A 22061-nucleotide genomic window follows, 5' to 3' on the forward strand; every position below is an offset into this window, starting at 1 on the left:
GTATTATGCGGAGGTAATGCGTATTTTTGGAAGTCTTTTCTCTTAGGCTGAATTTCGAAAACCCTTAATGCCACGATTAAAGCTGGTAGTCTAGTGGATGTTTAAGACGTGGTATAGATAGATGATTAGTCCGGGGAAATGTCGACAAGTAATTTCTGTTCCTGTTAAGTAGGCAGTGGCAGGAATGGCCTATTTGGTTACATATTTACTTATTTTGGGAAAGGTAATGTTTGAAAAGAGGATTATGTGGTTCAGGCCTGGTAGAAAAAATCTTTGGCCGCTATTCTGAAAGACACACGTTTTGCGTAGTTACTGGAGGGTAACTAGGAACAAATGTAATTTATAGAGTCGGAGGGATACAGTTGCTTTGAAATCTGAGAGGAACTGATGTTGCCAGAATGAAATATCAGGTCTTTTGAAATACTGGCCTTCCGGGGCCTAGATGTAGATCCAGACTCAATACAAGTTTGAAGAGTGGTCTAGATTGGATGGTGAGTTAAGGTTTTTTTTACAACCCAAAGATTACTATAATAGTTTTGGGAAGGATATAGCTGATTATTAAAAAATATATACATATATGGCCAGCTGTTGCCCTTTATTTCTCGAATCTACCCTTTTGTGTGGTGAGGGGAGCAATTTGTTAAATGGACTGCAGAGTCAAGTTCCATTAGATTTGTGATCTCTAATTTTGCTCCTTAAAAGAAGAAAGAGTCAATGAACTGGAAAAATCAGTGAACTGTTCTAGGGAAAGGGACAACCTTGAGAGTTGGACTGGGTGGGAATATGTTTAAGATAACTGCTCCTGGTTTAAGCAGGAGATGGTGACTGGGTTTAGTAGTTGAATTTTCCTTCCTTAAAGGAGTCCTAAAAATCCTCTCCCCTGCTTTTGAGCAATCCAGAAGGAATGCAATCATGGGATTGATTAGGTTTTAGTAGTTTAATTTTCCTTCCTTAACGAGCCCTAAAAATCCTCTCCCCTCCTTTTGAGAAATCCAGAAGGAATGTGATCATAAGATTGCATGATGTTAGTAAATAAAACAAACTGCTTTTAATTAGAAGTATAGAAGTATTAAATAGATGATTTTAATCAGTAAGAATTAACTCAGTCAACGATTGTTTCAAGAGTGTTATCTATGAGCTGTGTGTGTGGGATGGTGGTTGAGGTATGTGAGATGAGCTAGATGAAAAATGAGTAAAGCTCGGTACTTTCAAGAGTTCATTGTCTCAAGATGAACATAGTTGTAAGTCAGTTATGGAGTAGACACAGTTGTACAGGAGGAAAAAGAGTAGGTGCTATATTGAATTTTTTGCTTTAGAAATGGATTTAGAGGTGAAAATGTCTACATGAACTTTGTCACTTACTGGGAAGTAGTAATGCTACCTAAGAGCAATACTTAGGATAAATTGTCCAGCTTTTGAAAGGCCTCACATTTGTGTAGTTTTTAAAAACTTAATTTTCGTAATTCAGCTTATTTCAAAATTTATGATAAAAATGCTTATCTTATAGTTTAAGATTGTCTATAGTTTACTGGCAAAGCTAGCAGATACATACCTACTGGAGTTGCTTATATAATTTTGAAATGGGAAGATTTCTAGAATAGCCTACTTTGCAAATAAGGAAATTGAGGCCTAGGGTGTCTTACTTTCTTGATATTTGTCAAACAGCTGGAAAATAGCTAGAATTAGAATTAATACTTGACTTTATTTTCACATTGAACAAGGAAAAATGAACAGCAGATGTCTTGAATGAAACGTTAAGAAATTATAAAGATAAGCCCTGTAAGAATCTTAGACATGCCCACACACCTTAGGCCTTTCTTTAAAGATTCTGTAAGTGGTGTAAGATCTTGATAAGAAATGAGTTTAAGTTGCAAAAATTTGCTGTAAATAACAAAACAGTTAAACTTTGGTCATAAACCCCTTGTATTATTGGGCTTTGCACATTAGCTATATAATAAGCAGACATTACCTTGTATGAATGCTTATGTAATACCTGTACTTGAAAGCTCAAGCCTGTAATTGGAGAAATTGCCTGCTTAATTCCTGTGGTGATTATCCAAAATGGAGATTTGGAAGATGTTGAAATGTTGGTGGTATTATCGAATGTTATTTGCCGTTTTTCTGTATAAACATCTTTGCATTTTATTTCAGTTCTTATAAAGTTCTTTCTGGAGAACAGTTACACAAGTTTAATATATCTAAAATGTGGATAATTAGGTACCACTTTAAAAAGTAACATGTTTTTTGCGTGTTACCCAACTGGAAGCTCCATGAGGGCCAGGAATATGTCTGTCTTGTTTACCCGATTGCTGGTGTACAGTAATTGTCTCAGTACCTTGAATAAATGATTTAGAAAATTGTAAATCGTTAGTTCAAAGTTGGACTTCATTAAAAACTATTTATGTGATATTTGCTATTGATGTCCAAAGTTAAGAGTTTCTCAGTTTATACATAACACACGTTCATGCAAATACATACAAATATGTGCATTTGGTAACACACACACACACAAACACATGTCCTCACTCTAGTAAGTCTTTAGGGCTAGATAGTGTTCGTTCACTTTAGGGCTTTATAAAGCGTAGAGTATGTTTGATATTCCAATATATTTGTTTTATCCATAATAGAAGTAGGACAGAAAGCTACACATGCTCTCCGTAGACTTCAGTTGTTTGTTTTTTGAGAGGCAGGAAGTTTGGATGGGACGGGAAATCCAAGTCTCTTCTTTTAGAAGAATGACAATTTGAATGACAAAAAAATAACTGAGAGACTGGTCTAATCTAAAACAAAACAGAATGGGAGGCTCCAGGAAATGTTGCTCCATCGCCAAACCCCACTATATTAACTGAATTAAAATAACAACTGTAATGTATTGGTGCCCTATGTTAGACACAAAATGCACAATATATTTAACTGCTCAGTTTTTTTTTTTTGTCTGTTTTTCCTCCCTTTAAATACTTAAGGTCTTAGTCTGAACCTGGATCCTGAAATAAACAGTACTCTGTATCTCCTGATCCAGAAGCTTCCAGAGTCCAAAAAACAAACAAAAAGCGAACCATTTCTCAGATAAATATTATTTTCAACACTGGTATCCCTGGAGTTAAGGATTGTGGCCTTTCAGGCCAGGAGTTTCAAGGTTGAGGTGTAATTCTGGCACAGTGGAAAGAGTACTAAATTTGGATTCAGAACTGTGAGATTTTATTCACAGTACTTGAATTTATTGGGCTTCTTTTTGGAATACTTGTTTCATACATAACCTTCTAAAGGTTAGAAACTACTTTGAAAGCCAGTTAGATTTTAAAGTTCCTGTGTTTATCTTATCCAAACAAATACTCCCATCTACAGAAGACAAGCTTTGTTGACTAACACAGTTTTGAACAGGTTCTCTAAAAACAGTGATTTTTTTCTTTCTTTGTTTTGTTTCCTGTATTGTGGATCTGTATATTTATCCCAAAACTCAGTTTGTTAATAGTTTGTGATGGTAACATAAGATTATGCTTGTTTAACCAGTGATGATAATGAAGTCCATGTATGAGCATCATATATTGCGAATGCAAAACGTTCACATATGATTGTATTTCCATAAAGGAATCAAGCTAGCAGCAGCCTGCTTTGTTTTGTTTTAAATCAAGGAGTATTTGAAAGTCAGACAATTCAAGTAAAAATCTGAATTTAGAAATCCTCTTGAAAATTTATAAGATCTGACAGGGTACTTGGCATTTCTCTTAAGACAGTGAATCCACTGGAGTTGAGTAGGCTTGTCCCCTGTAGCATTCCTACTCTTTCACAAGGTATCCTGTGTACTAAAAGTATATATGTTTGGTGTTCCTGTTACCTCAGTGTCTTGAATTGAACCATAAATTTTTTGGTAGTTACTTAATATCAGTGTTGTTTAAGAGTTATGGGCATATGCATTCTAGGGTCAGGCAGATAAAATGCTTTAAAAATAGATGTGTGTGTGTGGCAAATAGATGGAGAAACAGTGGAAACAGAGGCTGACTTTATTTTCTTGGGCTGTGAAATCACTGCAGATGGTGATTGCCGCCATGAAATTAAAAGATGCTTGCTCTTTGGAAGAAAGCTATGACCAGCTTACACAGCATATTAAAAAGCAGAGACATTACTGACAAGGGTCAGTACGGACAAAGCTATGACTTTTTCAGTAGTCATGTATGGATGTGAGAGTTGGACTATAAAGAAAGCTGAGCGGTGACGAATTGATGCTTTTGAACTGTGGTGTTGGAGAAGACTCTTAAGAGTCCTTTGGACTGCAAGGAGATCCAACCAGTCCATCCTAAAGGAAATCAGTCCTGCATGTTCATTGGAAGGACTGATGCTGAAGCTGAAACTCCAATATTTTGGCCACCTGATGCAAGGAACTGACTCATTTGAAAAGACCCTGATGCTAGGAAAGATTGAAGGCAGGAGGAGAAGGGGACAACAGAGAATGAGATGGTTGGGTGGCATCACCAACTCAACGGACAGGAGTTTGAGTAAACTCCGGGAGTTGGTAATGGACAGGGAGGCCTGGCGTGCTGCAGTCCATGGGGGTTGCAGAGAGTCGGACACGACTGAGCGACTGAACTGAACTGTGTGTGTCTTAGTCGCTCAGTTGTGTCTGACTCTTTGCGACCCCATGGACTGTAGCCCACCAGGCTCCTCTGTGCACGGGGATTGTCCAGGCAAGAATACTGGAGTGGATTGCCATGCCTTCCTCCAGGGGATCTTCTCAACTCGGGTCGAACCCAGGTCTTCCATATTGCTGGCAGATTCTTTACCATCTGAGCCACCAGTGAACCCCTATTTAATACAATAGGTAATGGCAAGTACGGAGAAGGCAATGGCACCCCACTCCAGCACTCTTGCCTGGAAAATCCCATGGATGGAGGAGCCTGGTAGGCTGCAGTCCATGGGGTCGCTAAGAGTTGGACACGACTGAGCGACTTCACCTTCACTTTTCACTTTCATGCATTGGAGAAGGAAATGGCAACCCCCTCCAGTACTCTTGCCTGGAGAATCCCAGGGACGGGGGAGCCTGGTTGGCTGCCATCTATGGGGTCACCCAGAGTCAGACACGACTGAAGCGATCTAGCAGCAGGAATGGCAAGTATTGAGGTAATAGAGAATAGAGGGATAAGTATGGTCCATATTCAGGAAATACTGGTAAATACCCTGATGTAAAAAACATAAAGCTAGATTGTCTCATGCACAACTTTGACATAAATTACTTTGTGTGTGTCTTTACCAAAGACTGTCAGGACTGCTCCAACTGGTAGTTTTCAGGTAAAAACCTGGGACCCTAGGGAAATGGCCACCCACTCCAGTGTTCTTGCCTGGAGAATCCCAGGGATGAGGGCGCCTGGTGGGCTGCCGTCTATGGGGTCGCACAGAGTCAGACACGACTGAAGCGACTTAGCAGCAGCAGCAGCAGCAGCAGCAGCAGCAGTGATCAAATAGTCTTTTTTTAAAATGTAGAATATATGTTCTTACTTTAAACCCTTGGAGCTTTCAAAGACAAAGCATCCAAGAGCTAAATTCTACAGGCTCTTAGTGTATAACTTTGAATGGATTTGAACTTTAACTATAAATGGGAATACTGTTTGTGTTTCATTTGAGTTGTTTTGTTGCATCGACACATTGTGAAAAATTCATTTTTTGTTGTGACTTTAAACGGGTTTTTTTTTTTTTTTTTTAAAGACTCTATATAGATTTCTCAAAAAATAAATAAAGCACTTTAAATACTGCATTTGAGGGGCTTCCTTTGTGGTCCGGTGGTTAAGAATCCACCTTGCAGTGCAAGGGACTCAGGTTCAATCCTTGGTTGGGGAAGATCCCACATGCCACAGAGCAGCTAAGCCCATGAGCCGTAACTGTTGAGCCTGTGCTCTAGAGCCCAGGAGTCTCAACTGCTGAGCCCATGTGTTGCAGCTGCTGAAGCTCTCACGCTCTAGGGCTTCTGGTCCGCAACAAGAGACGCTGCCGCAATGAGAAGCCCATGCGCCACCACTCCTGAGCCCAAATTCTAGAGCCTGTGCAATGAGAAGCCACCACAATGAGAAACTCAAGCACCACAAAAGAGTAGCTCTTGTGCACTGAAGACTCACCACAGCCAAAAAATAAAAATAAATAGATCTTTAAATAAATAAATTCATCTAAAAATCCTGTTAGGAAATGCTGCATTTGAGTTATATTTTATATAGAATTCTTAACCAGGCATCTGCTAACCTTTGTTCATTTTATTGCTAATATTCTTATGGTGCTGCTGTCAAACTACTGTGATGAAATTGAACATGTGCATATCACTGTGCAGAATAATGTTAAATTTCAGGATAAAATGAGTGATTTAAAGCATAAAAGAAGTCACACTGGAGAACCAGTGGATGCTACTTTCTCTCTTCTTCCCCAAAAGGATGTACCAGGGGTAGGTTAATCTTTCATAGTGGTAACTTCTGAGATTACTAAAATAATCCTTTATAGCTAATTCATTTTAAATTAAAAACATGAATTAAAACACAAAGTGTACATTTTCTAGCCAGTGAATGGTCATAGGAAGCAGTTAGCTTTATAACCCAATACTCTTATTATTTTAAGAATACATCTTAACATTTATAATTAAATAAGCAAAACTAAGCAAGTGGTGATAGTTTGGATAACACCTTCCAAGTATTTGGAACATTTCTTCCACAGTAGTTGGAGTCCCTGGCTCCTCTCTTTGAACCTGAGTAGATGGCCCTTTTTCTTTTGGGCTGTATTAATGTATCTTTAGAGCTCTAAACCACCATGAAAGAGGTTGACCTATGCTGAAGCTGTCATGGTAGAGGGTGCCATTGAAAAGCATGGCCTAGGAGCCCCAGCTGTTTTGAATCTACCCAGCCAGTGTGAATAAACAAGCCTTCAGATGGTTTTAGCCAGCCTTTAACTGCAGCCACATGCGAGACTTTAGTTGAGCCTCAGAACCATAAGCAGTAATAATAAATGACTGTATTGTTTTAAGTCACCAAGTTTTGGGATAGCATGTTAAATTTACTGCAGTAGTCAGAATATTTATGTATTTGTGTTATTGAGAAAAGAGGATTTTGTTTTATATTCAGGACTGTATTTTGTATATCATGTACCCTAGTCATTATTAATACAAGGTTCAGGAGGGTCAAATACCTGCGCCCCCCCGCCGCTCCCACCCCAAACAGTGATCTTTTTATTCTAATTGCCTCTTATCAGAGGTGAAGAAACTGGAGCTCAAATTGGGACTTCCCCAAAGATACCTAGCTCTTAAATGATGACCTGGATTTTCTTCATTCCAAACACAAATCTCGTCTGTATCATATTTCAGCAAATAAAAGATTTCAGTGGTGGAGAAAAGTAACAAATACAATCTTTTATATCAGGGAGTCAGAAAATATTTTAGGCTCTGTAGGCCTCATAAGATCTTTGTCATATATTCTTTTCTTTTTTAAAAACACAACCTTAAAAATGTTGAAACCATTCTTGTCAGTCAAAAATAGGCTGTGGGCTGAATTTTGTCTTGCAGGTCTTAGTTTGCCAGTTTTGTGATTAAAACCAGTTACATTTTTGTTGTCATAGAGTATAAAATGGGTAAAAATTTGTAGACATCAAATGAGGATATTGTGGTTGAACTTAAAGTAAATTTAAGATGCTGCAATGTTTAGGATGCAAGGCTTTCTGATGCACTAATTTGAAATTAATTACTAGTGCACCCAACCTTTCAGTGATGTTTTGGGTTTTTGTTTTCTTACACTTTGTTTAAAGGTACTTCTATTGTTTACATGTAATTTAACCATATATTTAGAAAGCCTGGACTCTAGACAAGTGAATTTGCGTAACTTGAACTTCTCAGCTTCTATTTCTTTATCTGCAAAGCAGTCTAAAATATAGTTTATGTGTGTCATGTATGATATGTATGAAAGTGATAAAATGTTAGAAAAGCAAGTATTGATTAGTATTTTAAAAATTTGTAGATACTTTCTAAAACTGCAACTAATCTTTGGATTTGTCTAATAAAATTATTTATTGAAGTTTTTAAAGAGAGTAGTACCCTTTTTGTAGGTAAACCATGATTTAGGCATGTCTGAAATTTAAGTTGATATAATCAGCTTCACAGTATTTCTTTCTGTGTTAGATTTAGCATGTATAAAAGTATATAATTTCATGTGACTGTCCAAGCTTTTGGGTGGATATTTCTAATCAAGAACTAGCAATTTGCAAAGATTTAGGTAGCACTGTATTGATTGTCTTATTTGCTGTCATGTCATAGTTTTTTTTTGTTTGTTTGTTTTGTTTTGGTTCTACAGATGTCTTATCTTTCAGGATTTGTTGGACCCACTTTTTTACTGACTAGAGAACTTTGACCCAAAGATGGCTTAATATCTGAAAAACATGGATGTCTAAAAATCAAATTATATGTTTTTATTCTTTATTTATGATATAGTATCCAAAAATTGTGTTTGCACTGTTCAGGTTTCAAGGGGATTTTCTTCAGTGAAAACATGAACCCAAAGGATGAGAGAAACCATTTTGGTTTACATATCTTGATTTTCAGTAACATTAAAAAAAAAAAAAAGGAAGCAGTCCATATAGTATATATTCATTTTAGAAAAATAGTAAAGTACAGGTAAGCATTTTTATGGCTCAAGGAAATCAGTTACTATTCTATTTCAGGCATATGTAATTTTCAGTGTTCTAAGTAGCAACTGTGGCTCCAGGTACAGAAGATTTGTTTTCTGTATCCTGTGTCACCTTGCTTTTCCTCTTATTTACCTACATTATCTGCTTTAGTTCTCTTCAGTACCTGATTTCTGTCCCTTTTTGGGGAAATTTGAGTTATATCTAACCTGTTCAAAGACCTCAGGTTAATAAACCTTGTTATACTTTGAGTGGGCTTTGCTTTTTGGCTAGAGCCATGGGTACAGTTGTCCTGTGTCATCAGTTTTTATGATTTTATATCTCTTGTTATGGCACCTTAAATTTGGAAAGATATTTTTGATGCTTGTATGCTTAGTGTTTAAAACATTGACCATTAGCTTTAGTGCCTTATTTGGGGGGAAAAATCAGTTTAAAGTAGTAAATACATAATTGCATATATTTCTAAGAATTTTTTTGTCCTATTAGACAGGATGGGGGCGGTATGAAGGAGGGTGGGATGATGAAACTGAGTTGTAAGTTTTCATGATCATTGAAAGTATCAGTTACAGTCAATGGTTTCTTTGTTTGGACAAGTTACACTTTTTATAGTCCAAACCAGCATCACTAATTTTCTTCTTTTAACCTGCTTCGATGTTATTTCAGACAACAGGATAGCTGTAGGGATAGTATGAAGATTTTGCTTTTCAACCACATTTCACATGTTAACATTTTTTACCATATTTGTCTTTCTAATTCATTCACACTCCATCTTTTGTCTGTTGCAGACGAGTCCTAAATACTTATGTATGTATTTTCTAAAAAGTAGAATTCTCTTTTACTTAACGGTAGTACTATCAAATCTGCAGACCTTATTTAGATTTCACTAGTTTTTCCAGTTAAGTCTCAGATCATGTGCTGTATCGCGTATCTTTTAGTCTCCTTTAATCTGAAGTGTTTCCTTAGTGTTTGTATTTCATGATATTGATGTTTTGGGATGCCTCTAAATTTGGGTTGGTTTTGTATTTGTTTCCTTATGTATAGGTTTATGTTTTGCATTTTGCATAGGAATATTGGAGAAGTGTTCCATGAGTAGTGTGTCATACCAGGGTCCATGATACTGATTTGATCCACTGTGGGTGGTGATAACTTTGATTACTTGTTTAAGCTGGAGTCTGCCAGAGTTTCTGAATTGTAAAATAGTAATCAGTAAGTATTTTTCCCGAAATTCACAATCTTTGATAAATATGTGGGCTGTCGCTTCAGTTGTACCTGATGCTGTGTGACCCCATGGACTGTTGTTGCCTGCCAGGCTCCTCTTCTCCATGGGATTCTGCAGGCAAGAATGCTTGAGTGGGTTGCCGTGCCCTTCCCCCAGCGATCTTCCAGACCCAGGGATCAAACACACATCTCTTCACATCTCCTGCATTGGCAGGAGGGTTCTTTAGCACCACCTGGGAATCCCTTTGATAGATATGTTTATTTAAAAGTTATGCACCTGTATTTTTTTTTTTTTTATTGTGCACATTTTAAAGCAGTTGACAAAAAATTAGAGATGAAAGGATGATGCACAAATAAGTTCTGACTTTTTCTTTTTGTACCCCAGTATATATCCTTTCATAGCCTAGGCTTTGTAGACCAGGGCTCTGTATCATATCCTCTGCTTTGTATGGTTTTATAGGAATTATTCTTTTGTCTTGATCCTGAAATAAAAACTCCTTAAAGGTTATGTTCTCATACTTAAATAACTTCACAGTAAGTACTCAGAAATAAATGCTTAATGGTAATGATTTTTCCCCATTACTTTTTAATTTCCTTGCTTTCAGATGGAGAACTTAATGTTCTAGATGATATTTTGACTGAAGTACCAGAACAAGATGATGAACTCTATAATCCAGAGAGTGAACAAGATAAAAATGAGAAAAAGGGTAAGATTTCTGTTTATTTTGTTAAAATAACAGTGTACATAGAGATAAATATCTTAAGTCTTTGCTTTTGTGCTTGTTCCTTGAGGCTCTTAACACCAAAAGCACAATCATAACAAGCAGTGGTACCCAATTCCACATGAAAGAGAGTAATATATGTTTTTTCAAACGTGTGAAATGTCTCAGATAAGTGAATTTATTCCAGTATTTGAAAGCTGTGTTTTCTTTATAATTAACTTTGGAGTACAAATATTTCAGAAGACATTTTAAAGAAATGAGGCTTTTTTTCTCTCTGGTGTATTTACTTGTTGAACTTTGGTGAAATAAGTCTTAATACCCAAACCTTTTTTTTTGTTTGGTATTTTTAAGGTTCAAAAAGAAAAAGTGACCGAATGGAATCTGCTGATACAAAGCGACAAAAGCCTTCTGTTCATTCAAGACAGTTGATTTCTAAGCCACTGAGCTCATCAGTTAACAACAACAAAAGAATGGTTAGTACAAAAGGAAAATCAGTCACAGAGTATAAAAATGAGGAATATCAAAGATCTGAAAGAAACAAGCGGTTAGAAGCTGATCGGAAGATTCGTTTGTCAAGCAGTGCCTCCAGAGAACCTTATAAGAGTCAGCCTGACAAAACTTGTCTGCGGAAAAGGGATCCTGAAAGGAGGGTCAAATCCCCTACACCAGATGATTCTGAGGTAGTCAATATTATTGCAGATATAATACAGAGAGCAATTCTTTCATTTCTGTGTGAGGCTAGAACTATTTATTCACTCTGACCTTGTTGTATGACTGCTGATTCCCTTTTTCTTTAAACATCAGAGAATTGGGCTTGAAGTGGATAGACGTGCAAGCAGATCCAGCCAGTCTTCTAAGGAGGAAGTGAACTCTGAAGAATATGGCTCTGACCACGAGACTGGCAGCAGTGGTTCTTCTGATGAGCAAGGCAACAACACAGAGAATGAGGAGGAGGGGGTGGAAGATGTGGAGGAAGACGAAGAGGTAGAAGAAGATGCAGAGGAAGATGAAGAGGTGGATGAAGATGGAGAGGAGGAGGAGGAGGAAGAAGAGGAGGAGGAGGAGGAAGAAGAGGAGGAAGAGGAGGAAGAAGAATATGAACAGGATGAGAGAGACCAGAAGGAAGAGGGAAATGATTATGACACTAGAAGTGAGGCTAGCGACTCTGATTCTGAATCTGTTACCTTCACGGATGGGTCTGTCAGATCTGGTTCAGGAACAGATGGATCAGGTACTAATTTTTATATGTTAAAGTTTGTCTTTATTTTTTAGTTGACTTGATTGGTGTTCTTCTTGAATATTTTAAAATTGAATTATGAAATTTGAGGCACTGTGGCGAGGCACTGTGGGATGTTAGTAAGACTGTGCTGTGTTTTTGTTCTTTTTTTTTTTTTAAATATGGTGTGTTTTGGAATGTATTATGCACTTGAATAAGATTTACATATCTTAGTAAAGGTGTTTCTCAGCTCCAAATTAATTGTATTGCAAATGCACATTACTTCATTTGTTTCTCTAATAAGGAAATATATCTGAGGTTTTATTGTTATAAATTCTTAGATTTACATACTAGTTGACACTAGCTTAAACACTGCTGTACTTAAAGTATATTCATATGGAACCTATCTGCTAGGTATTACAGTATTTTCATGTTAAATGCCTCTAGATTTCCATCATGTGGCAACAGAAATCAAAATAACTTTGTTTTTCTCTTGGGAGCATGAACTTTTATTTTTATACCTTTGGGTTGACTGACTGAGGCAATGCCTCCAGAGGGCTGGGTTTAAAAGGTATTAGATGGAAAATAAGAGTATAAAATTCTTGTGGAGAGACTGGGAAAGAATATTAGATGCTTTGCCACTTTCTCTGACCCAGGAGACTTAAAGTAGGAATGGTAGATAGTTGTAGTCACTAGGCTGAGGGGACCCTCTTTTGGGGAGAAATTCAGAAGGTAGAGTAAGGAGAGGTCAGGGTCCTTAAAGATCATTGGCCACTATATGATGATTATAGTGCCATGGCTGTCTTAATGTAAAGGTGCAACCAGATCTGCTACATAGGCCAAATGTAACAAACATTGGAACACAAGAAAAGTTCTGTTCTTTTGATATATGTGATAGTTACAATGTCATTATAGAATTTTATCATTTTAGTAGTACATTGTTGGTTAATCATATTCTTGATAGTGTAAATGTTAGAGCAGATGGCCAGGTATTCTCCAGTTGACAGCTGAAGTGCTGCTAGCCTTCTACTCACCAGAGTTCTAGGTTTGGGAGGTAGACAGGTTTTTGAAGGTGGTTAAAGAGTTAAACTGAACAGATGGGTAGTTGGGTTTAATACAAAAAAACTTGTGGAATCTATTACTATTATTCCATCATACTTTGCACAGACTGATGGGATATGCATTTATAATTTATGATAATGGATGGAGAACAAAAATTGCATTCAAAGTTTGAATGAATGTTCATTTATTGTGGAGAGTGTGAAAATAGAAAAGTAGGGGACATTTTATTGTAGGAATCTTCTTTTTGGTGTCCCCATTAGGAATGATATTTCTTTGACTTGAATGTTTATCTTGTTTAAGTTAAATAGGGGAGACTTATTTGGAGAAGGGAATGGCTACCCATTCCAGTATTCTTGCCTAGAAAATCCACGAACAGAAGAGCCTGGCAGGCTACAGTCCATTGGGTTGCAATGAATCAGACATGACTGAGCGAGTAAACACGCATGCCAAGGAGATTGTATAAATAGATCAGACCTGAAATCGTGTATTTTTAATAAGCTCCTAGATGCTGATACTTAGCAAGATACTTATTCATACTTTTTATGTTTTTTGTAGATTAGATATTTTGTATTGAATACTAACCAATGGTTTTTAGAAAACCTGGATGATCAATTTGTAATGTGTGGAAGTGGAAGTGTTAGTCACTCAGTTGTGTCCGACTCTTTGCAACCCCATGGACTGTAGCTCCCCAGGCTCCTCTGTCCGTGGAATTCTCCAGGAAAGAATACTGAAGTGGATTACCATTTCTTTCTCCAGAGGATCTTCCCGATCCAGGGTTGAACTTGAGTGTCCTGCATTGCAGCCAGATTCTTGACCATCTGAGCCACCAGGGAAACCTTGTAATGCTTAGATTCCCTAACGGTTCAAATAGGAAAAAGTAAAAGAAACGTGTTAGACATTTTGAAAGAAATAATTTAGAATGATTTTTTAAAAACAAAGTTTATTTTTCTAGTCTCCTTCATGTGCATGTCAATTGAGTCAATGAATTCAGTTCCTTCTGTATGCTAGATGCTATATAAGAATGTGTAGTCAGTGAACAAAACAGGCATGATGAGAGAAGAGATTTGGGATGTGACAAAAACTCCTGTTTCTCATCTGTTTGGTTGAGGTTTTCAGTTATTTTGTACTAAAACTTCAGTTTAATTTCTTTTCAAGTCTTAACAGTTTACCCTGAGGGAGAAGATTTTAAAACTTGAAAGTTAGGTCTTATTCAAAGCCGGCAGGCCTAGGAATACTTTTTTCTATAGCTAGCTATATGAATATCAGTATGTTCCCCAGTTGCTAGCTTTAAATGGGCTCGGTTTTGAAATTGTGTCAGTATGTACTGCCTTGCCTTTCTCTGTTTGCCAGAGTTAGAAACATCAGCATCATTTATAAACTTGTTAACAATCTTATTTGGAGAAGGTATTAGTAGTAAATTACAAGGGGGAGAAATGCTTACTTAGAAGGAACTTATTACCTTGTAGTTTTCCCTCTTTAAACTAGCTTAAACTTAGAATCCCCTTTCAAGAACAGTAGTAAAATATCTTTTCTATTCTCTTAATAAGAATAGAGCTCTTGTCTTGTACTTTCAAGTTAGAAACTAGGATCTGCCACTCAGGAACCATGGGACCCTGGCCAAGTTTCCTAACCACACCACTAAGTTGAGGTTTCCTTTTCTATAAGTGAGAATAATGGTATTATGTATCTTACGAGTTTGTTTTAAGGTTTAAGGGAGATAATCTATTTAAAGCTTTTAAAAAGAAGTTTATATGAAAGATCGTTGATTACTGTTATAACATTCTCTTATTTTTATAAAAATAAGTATATATGTTTTCTCCCATCATATTCCTTTTTTTAGCTGTAAAGGTGCTTATCATGAAGTAATTAAAATACTGATAAACAGAGACAGGAGAGCCTAATTCCATTTTAGGTCTTCATTTATATGCTTATAAAGTTCCAAATTAAGCTTGAAGTTGTTTTTATAAGTAATGCAAACCTTTTCTGTCTATTGAAGATTCCCAGCTTTTTAATAGCACTATACAGACCATCACTGAGATTTTAGAGATAAATTTTGAATTGAATTTGAAAAGCAGTAATTCAGGAAGGAAATGGTCAAAAAGAATGTATTTGAAGACACAGAAGCAAGCAGTGACAACCAGAAGGGACTTACTAGTTTAGTGTAATTTTTTTTATTTGAACAGTTGAAAACCTTTGAGTTCTGGGGTTCATTGGACATCTCAAATCAGACTTGGAATTTTGCTGAAGAATGATAGTAAGCTTTTTAAAAGAGGACTTAAAACAGTGATACTTGGTGCATAGAAGGGAACATTGTAATTTTTTTTTAACTTTATTTTGTATTGGGGTATCGCTGATTAACAGTGTTGTGCTAGTTTCAGGTGAACAAGGAAGGGACTCAGCCATAAATACACAGGTATCCATTCTCCTCCAAACTCCCCTCCCATCCAGGCTGCCACATAACATTGATCAGAGTACCTACTCTGCTATACCGTTGGTCCTTGTTGGTTACCCATTTTAAATACAGCAGTATGTACATATCAATCCCAAGCTCCCTGACTATCCCTTCCTCTCATTCCCCACTCCCCACCCCCAACCATAAATTGGTTCTTGAAGTCTATGAGTCTGTTTCTGTTTTGTAAGTTTGTATCATTTCTTTTTAGATTCCACATATAAGGGATGTCATAAGATATTTTTCTAGGTCTGATTTCATTCAGTATGACACTCTCTAGGTCCATCTCTGTTGCTGGAAATGGTGTTTTCTCATTCTTTTTTATGGCTGAGTAATACTCGGTTGTAGATATGTATCACCTATTCTTAATTTATTCCTCTGTTGATGGACTGTATGTTGCTTCCATGTCTTGGTTGTTGTAAACAGTGCTACGATGAACATTGAGGTGTATGTATCTTTTAGGATCATATTTTCCCCCGGATATATGCCCAGGAGTGGGATTCAGGGTCATACTAGCTGAATGTTTTTTAAGGAACATCCATACTGTTCTCCATTGTGGCTGTGCCAATTTGCATTCTCAAGAAAAGTGTAGGAGTGGTCTTTTCTCCCCACACCTTCTCCAGCATTTATTATTTGTGGATTTTTTGATGACAGCCATTCTGGCTGGTGTGAGGGAACACCATAAATTTAATTGAAAGAAAAGTAGTGTTTGCTTTGCAGAATTTTTTTTCCCGCCTTTTAAAACTTTAAAGACTTTCTTTTATATATAGGGTAAGTAGTTTTTAATTAATGGCTGTGCATTTTTATTTGATTCAAATTGGTGGGAGAAATAAAAAATGTGCTTAGCTTTTGAACAGTGTCTGGATTGGAACACTTTCTTCTGAGGAAGTTAAGTGGGTCAGGAGAGGTTAGTAATGAAAATCCAGAGGTTAGGGAAAATCTAGACATGATACATCCTTATTTGATTAATTTACATTGTAATGTTTTAAAAAATCTTGTCTTATTCTTTCTTAGATGAGAAAAAGAAGGAAAGAAAGAGAGCTAGAGGCATATCTCCTATTATTTTTGATAGAAGTGGAAGCTCTGCATCGGAGTCATATGCAGGTATTCTCATTTACTCTTATTTGTGATCATATCTGACTGATTCTAATGTAATCTGCTGTAAAAAGTGTGGAGGCTGTAGTTTAGCGTGAACTTGTTGATGTTCATTAGTATTGATTTCTGGCATGTTCAGTGTAATAATTCTAGAAGAAACTAAGCTTTTTCTTATTATTTTAATCCTGTTCTGTTACTGCTTAAGTGGAATTTCACTTTTTTTGTTTTTTTCTTGGAAGATGATGATTCAGTGACTAGTTTTCTGAGTGAGAAATTGTTCAAATATTTTTAAAAACATCCAAACAACCCAAAAAGCAAAACACTCGTACACATTGAGAAGTATTTTTTTTGTGTGTGTGGGTGCGCCAGGAAGAATAATTTGTCTTGAATGAGAACTTTATGTGACAAGACTGTAGAAATTTTGTCTTATCTCTATTAAAGCCCAATCTGAACAAATGTACTTTGGCTAAATACAGGTTCAGAAAAGAAGCATGAGAAATTATCATCTTCCGTTCGTGCTGTCCGAAAAGGTATCATTTAAATTTGAAATTGTTTTCATTGCATGCTGCCTTAAAGTCATTATTTTGCCTTATTGGTTCTCCATTAATAGTTGGTTTTAATGTAGTAATGTTCTGATATATTGCATTAAGGGGGGAAAATATAATGTCTTACACAGAGCTCTGTATTCACTTTTTGCTGCCATATCTTTTAGAAAAATAGCAAACATCTTCAGCTACCTTAGTTTCTGGACAGAGTGGATGATGTGTGTGTAAAAAATATGTATATATTTTAATAGCGTAAGAATTTATTACAATTTTAAATGGTGAATGTGATAAAAATCCATAAAATTTATAGCTATTTTCACACAAAATATGGATCTGATATATCGGAACATTACTATATTAGGTTTGCCTTCTTGCAAAATGCTGGTGTCTTTTCTTAGCTTTGCTTTACTACGTGTTGTGGCTTAGCTTTTCAGGTTGAATGGGTGATTATGAATTTTAAAAGTTTAGCTGGGTTGCGGAGGGCTAATTTCAGTTAGTACAACTTAAATTCTTCTGTGTGATAATGGCCTCTGGTTAATCAGTTTGGATTTCTTTTTTTCAGATCAAACCAGTAAACTCAAATATGTTCTACAGGATGCAAGATTTTTTCTCATAAAGAGTAACAACCATGAGAATGTGTCCCTTGCCAAAGCTAAGGTATTAGCATCAGTTCTGTTGAAACTATCCTAACCTTGAAAATTTTACATGTGAAGGTGGACTTAACTATCACTTGAGTACATGAGATACTGTAATATTCATTAAAGCTTTAAAGCTCTTTCCCACAGTTGCCCTGCAGGGTCTGCTTTTTTTAACTGGTTAAGCAACCCAAGTAGTAACTTTAAGTTTTATTTTAAGTCTTCTGAAGATGAGTTTAGAAGTAAAATTATTCAATATTTGAAGAATATATTTCATTATACATTGTACTGCAAAAATGGTTCAAGTTTTGTGTTTCTTTATTCCAGTTGCTAGTTTATTATACCAACACTTTTTAAAAAGGTTCTTTAGTCAGCCAGTTTTTGTTTTGTATTACTGCTTGTTTTCCACCTTGAGGTTTTCTTGCAAAGAAGGTGTTCCTCTATGGAGAATCTCAAAAGTAAGATCACTTGGATTTCAAAGAAAAGAGAAGACTCAGTTTACAGGCCCACCCTAGCCTTTACAAAAGGGATATACCTGGTTGCTGTCAGATGTTGTAAGATTAATTTTTTTCTAATGTTTTGTTGTAAAATACATCTACTTTTTATACAAACTATTACAGTGTTTTCATATTTTTGGTTTAAGACAGTTTCCACTGACTTCAAGAAAGGTAAAACTAAACATTTTTTTAAAGATATTTCTGTCAGTATAATGATTCTGTATTTCTGATTTGCGGTTAACCCATTCAGTTTTACAGATGGAAGGAATAATATGCCAAATAACTATGTAATGGAAATTTATTCTGTTCCTCAGCTGGAGTGGATTTAGGCAAAAGTGTTTAAGCATCTAGTGTGAATGAGATCTAGTATGTATCAGCAGATCAAACTGAATTGGAGCTTCTGCTTTACTTTACCATTCTGCCTCTTAATCTTTCATGAAGAAAGAATTGATTAAAATGCTTTGGAAATGGTAGCTGTGTTCCAGCTGTACATAAAACACAAGTCTCTTCAAACTATTGGTATATGAAAATTTGGACTTAAATTGAAAAGAAAAAGGATTCAAACTTAATAGAAATTCTTCCCTGTGATTTACTCACATATTTTTGCATCATTAGGCAGTTTTTATTTTACTTATTTTTATTTTATTTTTTAAATTAAAAATTTTTTTGGCCCTGATACACTACATGTGGGATCTTAGTTCTCTGACCAGGAATTGAACCTGTGTGCCCTTCAGTGGAAGTGCAGAGTCCTAATCACTGGACCACTAGGAAAGTCCTTGAGCAAGTTTTGTTTTTGTTTTTTCAAATTATGAAACTAGGATAACACATTTATTGGAAACTACAGAACAAAATTACATATAATTCCACTACAGATTACAGTTAACTTTTTAAGTAGATGAATTAAGATTTTTTTTGTTGGAGTTTCAGTATCACACTCTAAAATTAACAGAGTGAATATACAAAAGTAGAACAGTATAGTAGACGTGAAAAGCACTATGAACCAATTCAACATAATTAAGATTTTATACAGTTTTCACACAACAGCAGGGTACAAATGCTATTCATGTTACCATAGACTGTAATCCAGGAGACAATTGGAACATATCCACGGATGTAAAACAAAGTGAAAAATTTCATAGTCTAAAGGTATTGAAATCATACAGTCTGTTCTCTTATTGTGGAATTATGTTAGAAATCAATGTCAAGAGATATTTGAAAATAATACACATATTTTCAAGTGTATTGTGACATTTACCAAAAGAGATCTCTGACTTAGCCATTGAAAGTTTAGACACAATTTTTAAAGAAGAAATGTACACATTGTGATTCACTTTCAAACAAAATGTTTTTCTGGTAGTAAATGGTTCTAATTTAGAGTAACTGATGGTGATTGTTTTTATTGTATAAAATTCTAGCTCATATGTTTTGGTCAGCTCCTGCCCTCATGTGTTTCACTCATAGTTTTAATATTTTTGTTAAGTTTGGTTAATTTTCTCCATATTTTTCCCGAGTATTATATTATTTTGACTGCTGATAAATAGGACCTTTATTCATAATAGCTTATTGGTAGCCTTGGTCTTTTGCAAATATAATTGGAAACATAAAAGATTTATATTAATTTCAATCTGTGATCTTCACATCATTTATATAGGGTGTATGGTCTACACTGCCTGTAAATGAGAAGAAATTGAATGTTGCATTCAGATCTGCAAGGAGCGTTATCTTAATATTTTCTGTGAGAGAGAGTGGAAAATTTCAAGGTAAAATTTCATTGTTAATTTTTCAAGGGAAATTTCAGGGTAAAAATAAATTGGATATGTAAAAACATTAATTATATTTGCATGAATACATTATAATTTCTTCCCTTAGGATTTGCAAGACTTTCTTCAGAATCACATCATGGAGGATCTCCTATACATTGGGTACTTCCAGCAGGAATGAGTGCTAAAATGCTGGGAGGTGTCTTTAAAATTGATTGGATTTGCAGGTAAATTACACACTTCACTGTAGATAATTAAAATTGCCCTTGTTTTAAGTGGGCTACCAGTTGATAATGTTAACATGTATGTAGTTGTAATTTATTATCCTAATTATTCTCCCCTTTTTTGGTCTTACTCCTAATCTGATTGGGACCTGTGGGGTTTATTCAACAATATTGAAAGTAAAAATAACATTATATACTTTGTTTACAACCTTTATAATCTAAGATGCATAGGGCAAAGATTTAGTCACGAGTTTTATGTATTTCATTGGTTCTCTGTGTTAGTAACATAGCAGAATTTATGAACCAGACAAATGCTTGGAATGTTACTTAACATTTATATTTAGTGGTTTAACTTGGCATTTTATTACTGTAAAGTAGGAAAATAGTCACTCTTTGGCTTGGCTGAATAACATTTTGGAGGTGACTGATTTAGTTGTGAACAAGTAGTGTTTTTTAAGGAAGTTAGCAAAGTCATGTTAGTTAGCATTGTGATTCTTGAAACTGAAGTAATTAAGATTTAAATGTTTGTTATAAAAATAACTTACTTTGAACTCAGAGTTATTTACTACTTTTTTTGATTTTACTGAATGATTTTACATTGTTTTTAAAAAAAAGATTAAAACAGTCAGTTTAGATAATGCAGAAAAACTTAACACTTCAGGAAATGGACAGTTTGTTGTCTGGAACTGCCAGCTGGGGTGAAGGCAGAAAGCTTTTATAGGATAAATAGTAATGAATAAGAAAGATACTAATAAGAGATTATTTGACTGGGTGGGGTAGCATTGTCAACCTTGCTTGGAATGAGGAAGCCCAGAGCTGGCTTCATGTTTGGGGACTGGCTGGTAGGACATACTGCATTTCTGGTCAAATGGAGCATTTATAGGGACATGAAAGTTACCTAAATTTCAGTTTGCTGGTTTGGCACCTTGGGCAGGAGTGACTCCATCTTGGGCCTAAAAAGGTATTTCAACAGTCTGAAAAGCTAGTTATTTAAGTGATCTTGGCATGCACAAATCTACTACTTGTAAAATTAATTTTAGTTAAATAAGAATTACCTGAAAGGAACCATAAGGATTTTTTGGTATTATAAGTTGACTTAGGTGGATTTTGAGGGGGATAGAGGAATTAGATAAGAAGGAAAAATGCTATTTGTTTTCATGAAGGCAAACTAACACACAGAAGAACTATGAAATCAGAAACCTTGGGGGTGGGAGGTGTTGGGTATGTTGGGTGATAGAGGGAGCCACCTTTTTAATGAAGCAGAGTCAGTAAAGAGAACAACAAAAGGCAAAGATTATTATTAATGTGGGTCAGCCTAAGGAGTTAAACGTTTACTTTGGGACAGTGAAGAACTATGAAAATACATGGGCAGTGATACAGCAGACTATGTTGATATTTAATGGAATAGCAAAATGCTAGAGATATATATATATATCACCATTACTTTCTATAGGGAAAAATTAGAAGCAATCTAAATTCTCTTGTACAGGAAATTGGTTAAGTAAATTATGGTTTGTAATGTAATACATGTAACATGGAAAGATTTAACAGATGAAAGGATACATAATTACATTGAAATGCATTGTTAGCATGGTGAGACTATAGATAATATTCCCATACTCCATTGTACCCAGGGTTTTAAAATGAAGTTCTTTATTTCTAAAATTAATCATAATCAAAATTACAAAGTTTAGAAATCTGGTGGTAGTTTATAGGGAAGACAAGTTATTTCTTAGAGATGAGACATTTTTACTTATAATTTTTTTGATAGATAAAGGCCAAAGGAAAGGTTTGCTAAGTCTATGGTTTTATGACTAGAGACATTACTGGTGTCACTGAAAGATATTTGGAGATGATGCTTTCTTAGGAATAGAAGAAAAGTAATTACCCAGTTTTAGATTGGTGGTAGCAAATTTTATTTTGAATTTTACTTATTTAACTTTTATTTTCAAATTATTGATAAATTTCTCAATTTTAGAAAATTAATTTATACACAGA

General features: G+C 35.5%; 1 protein-coding gene across 5 annotated transcripts in view; it reads left to right on the top strand.

Moving 5' to 3' along the window:
* YTHDC1 (YTH domain containing 1) overlaps window positions 1–22061 on the top strand; it is a 37679-nt gene that overhangs the window by 721 nt on the left and 14897 nt on the right. For 2 of the 5 annotated variants that reach the window (XM_027544641.1, XM_027544642.1), the window contains exons 2-9: window positions 10464–10565; window positions 10932–11260; window positions 11385–11811; window positions 16322–16411; window positions 16879–16932; window positions 17510–17604; window positions 19731–19839; window positions 19949–20066. In XM_027544641.1, the coding sequence (XP_027400442.1) occupies window positions 10464–10565; window positions 10932–11260; window positions 11385–11811; window positions 16322–16411; window positions 16879–16932; window positions 17510–17604; window positions 19731–19839; window positions 19949–20066 (1324 nt within the window). The remainder of the gene's footprint in view (window positions 1–10463; window positions 10566–10931; window positions 11261–11384; window positions 11812–16321; window positions 16412–16878; window positions 16933–17509; window positions 17605–19730; window positions 19840–19948; window positions 20067–22061) is intronic. The other 3 variants (XM_027544643.1, XM_027544644.1, XM_027544645.1) reach the window with 2 other exon arrangements.

This window comes from Bos indicus x Bos taurus, chromosome 6, assembly GCF_003369695.1.
Source record: "Bos indicus x Bos taurus breed Angus x Brahman F1 hybrid chromosome 6, Bos_hybrid_MaternalHap_v2.0, whole genome shotgun sequence".
In the NCBI taxonomy this organism is placed as follows: domain Eukaryota; kingdom Metazoa; phylum Chordata; class Mammalia; order Artiodactyla; family Bovidae; genus Bos; species Bos indicus x Bos taurus.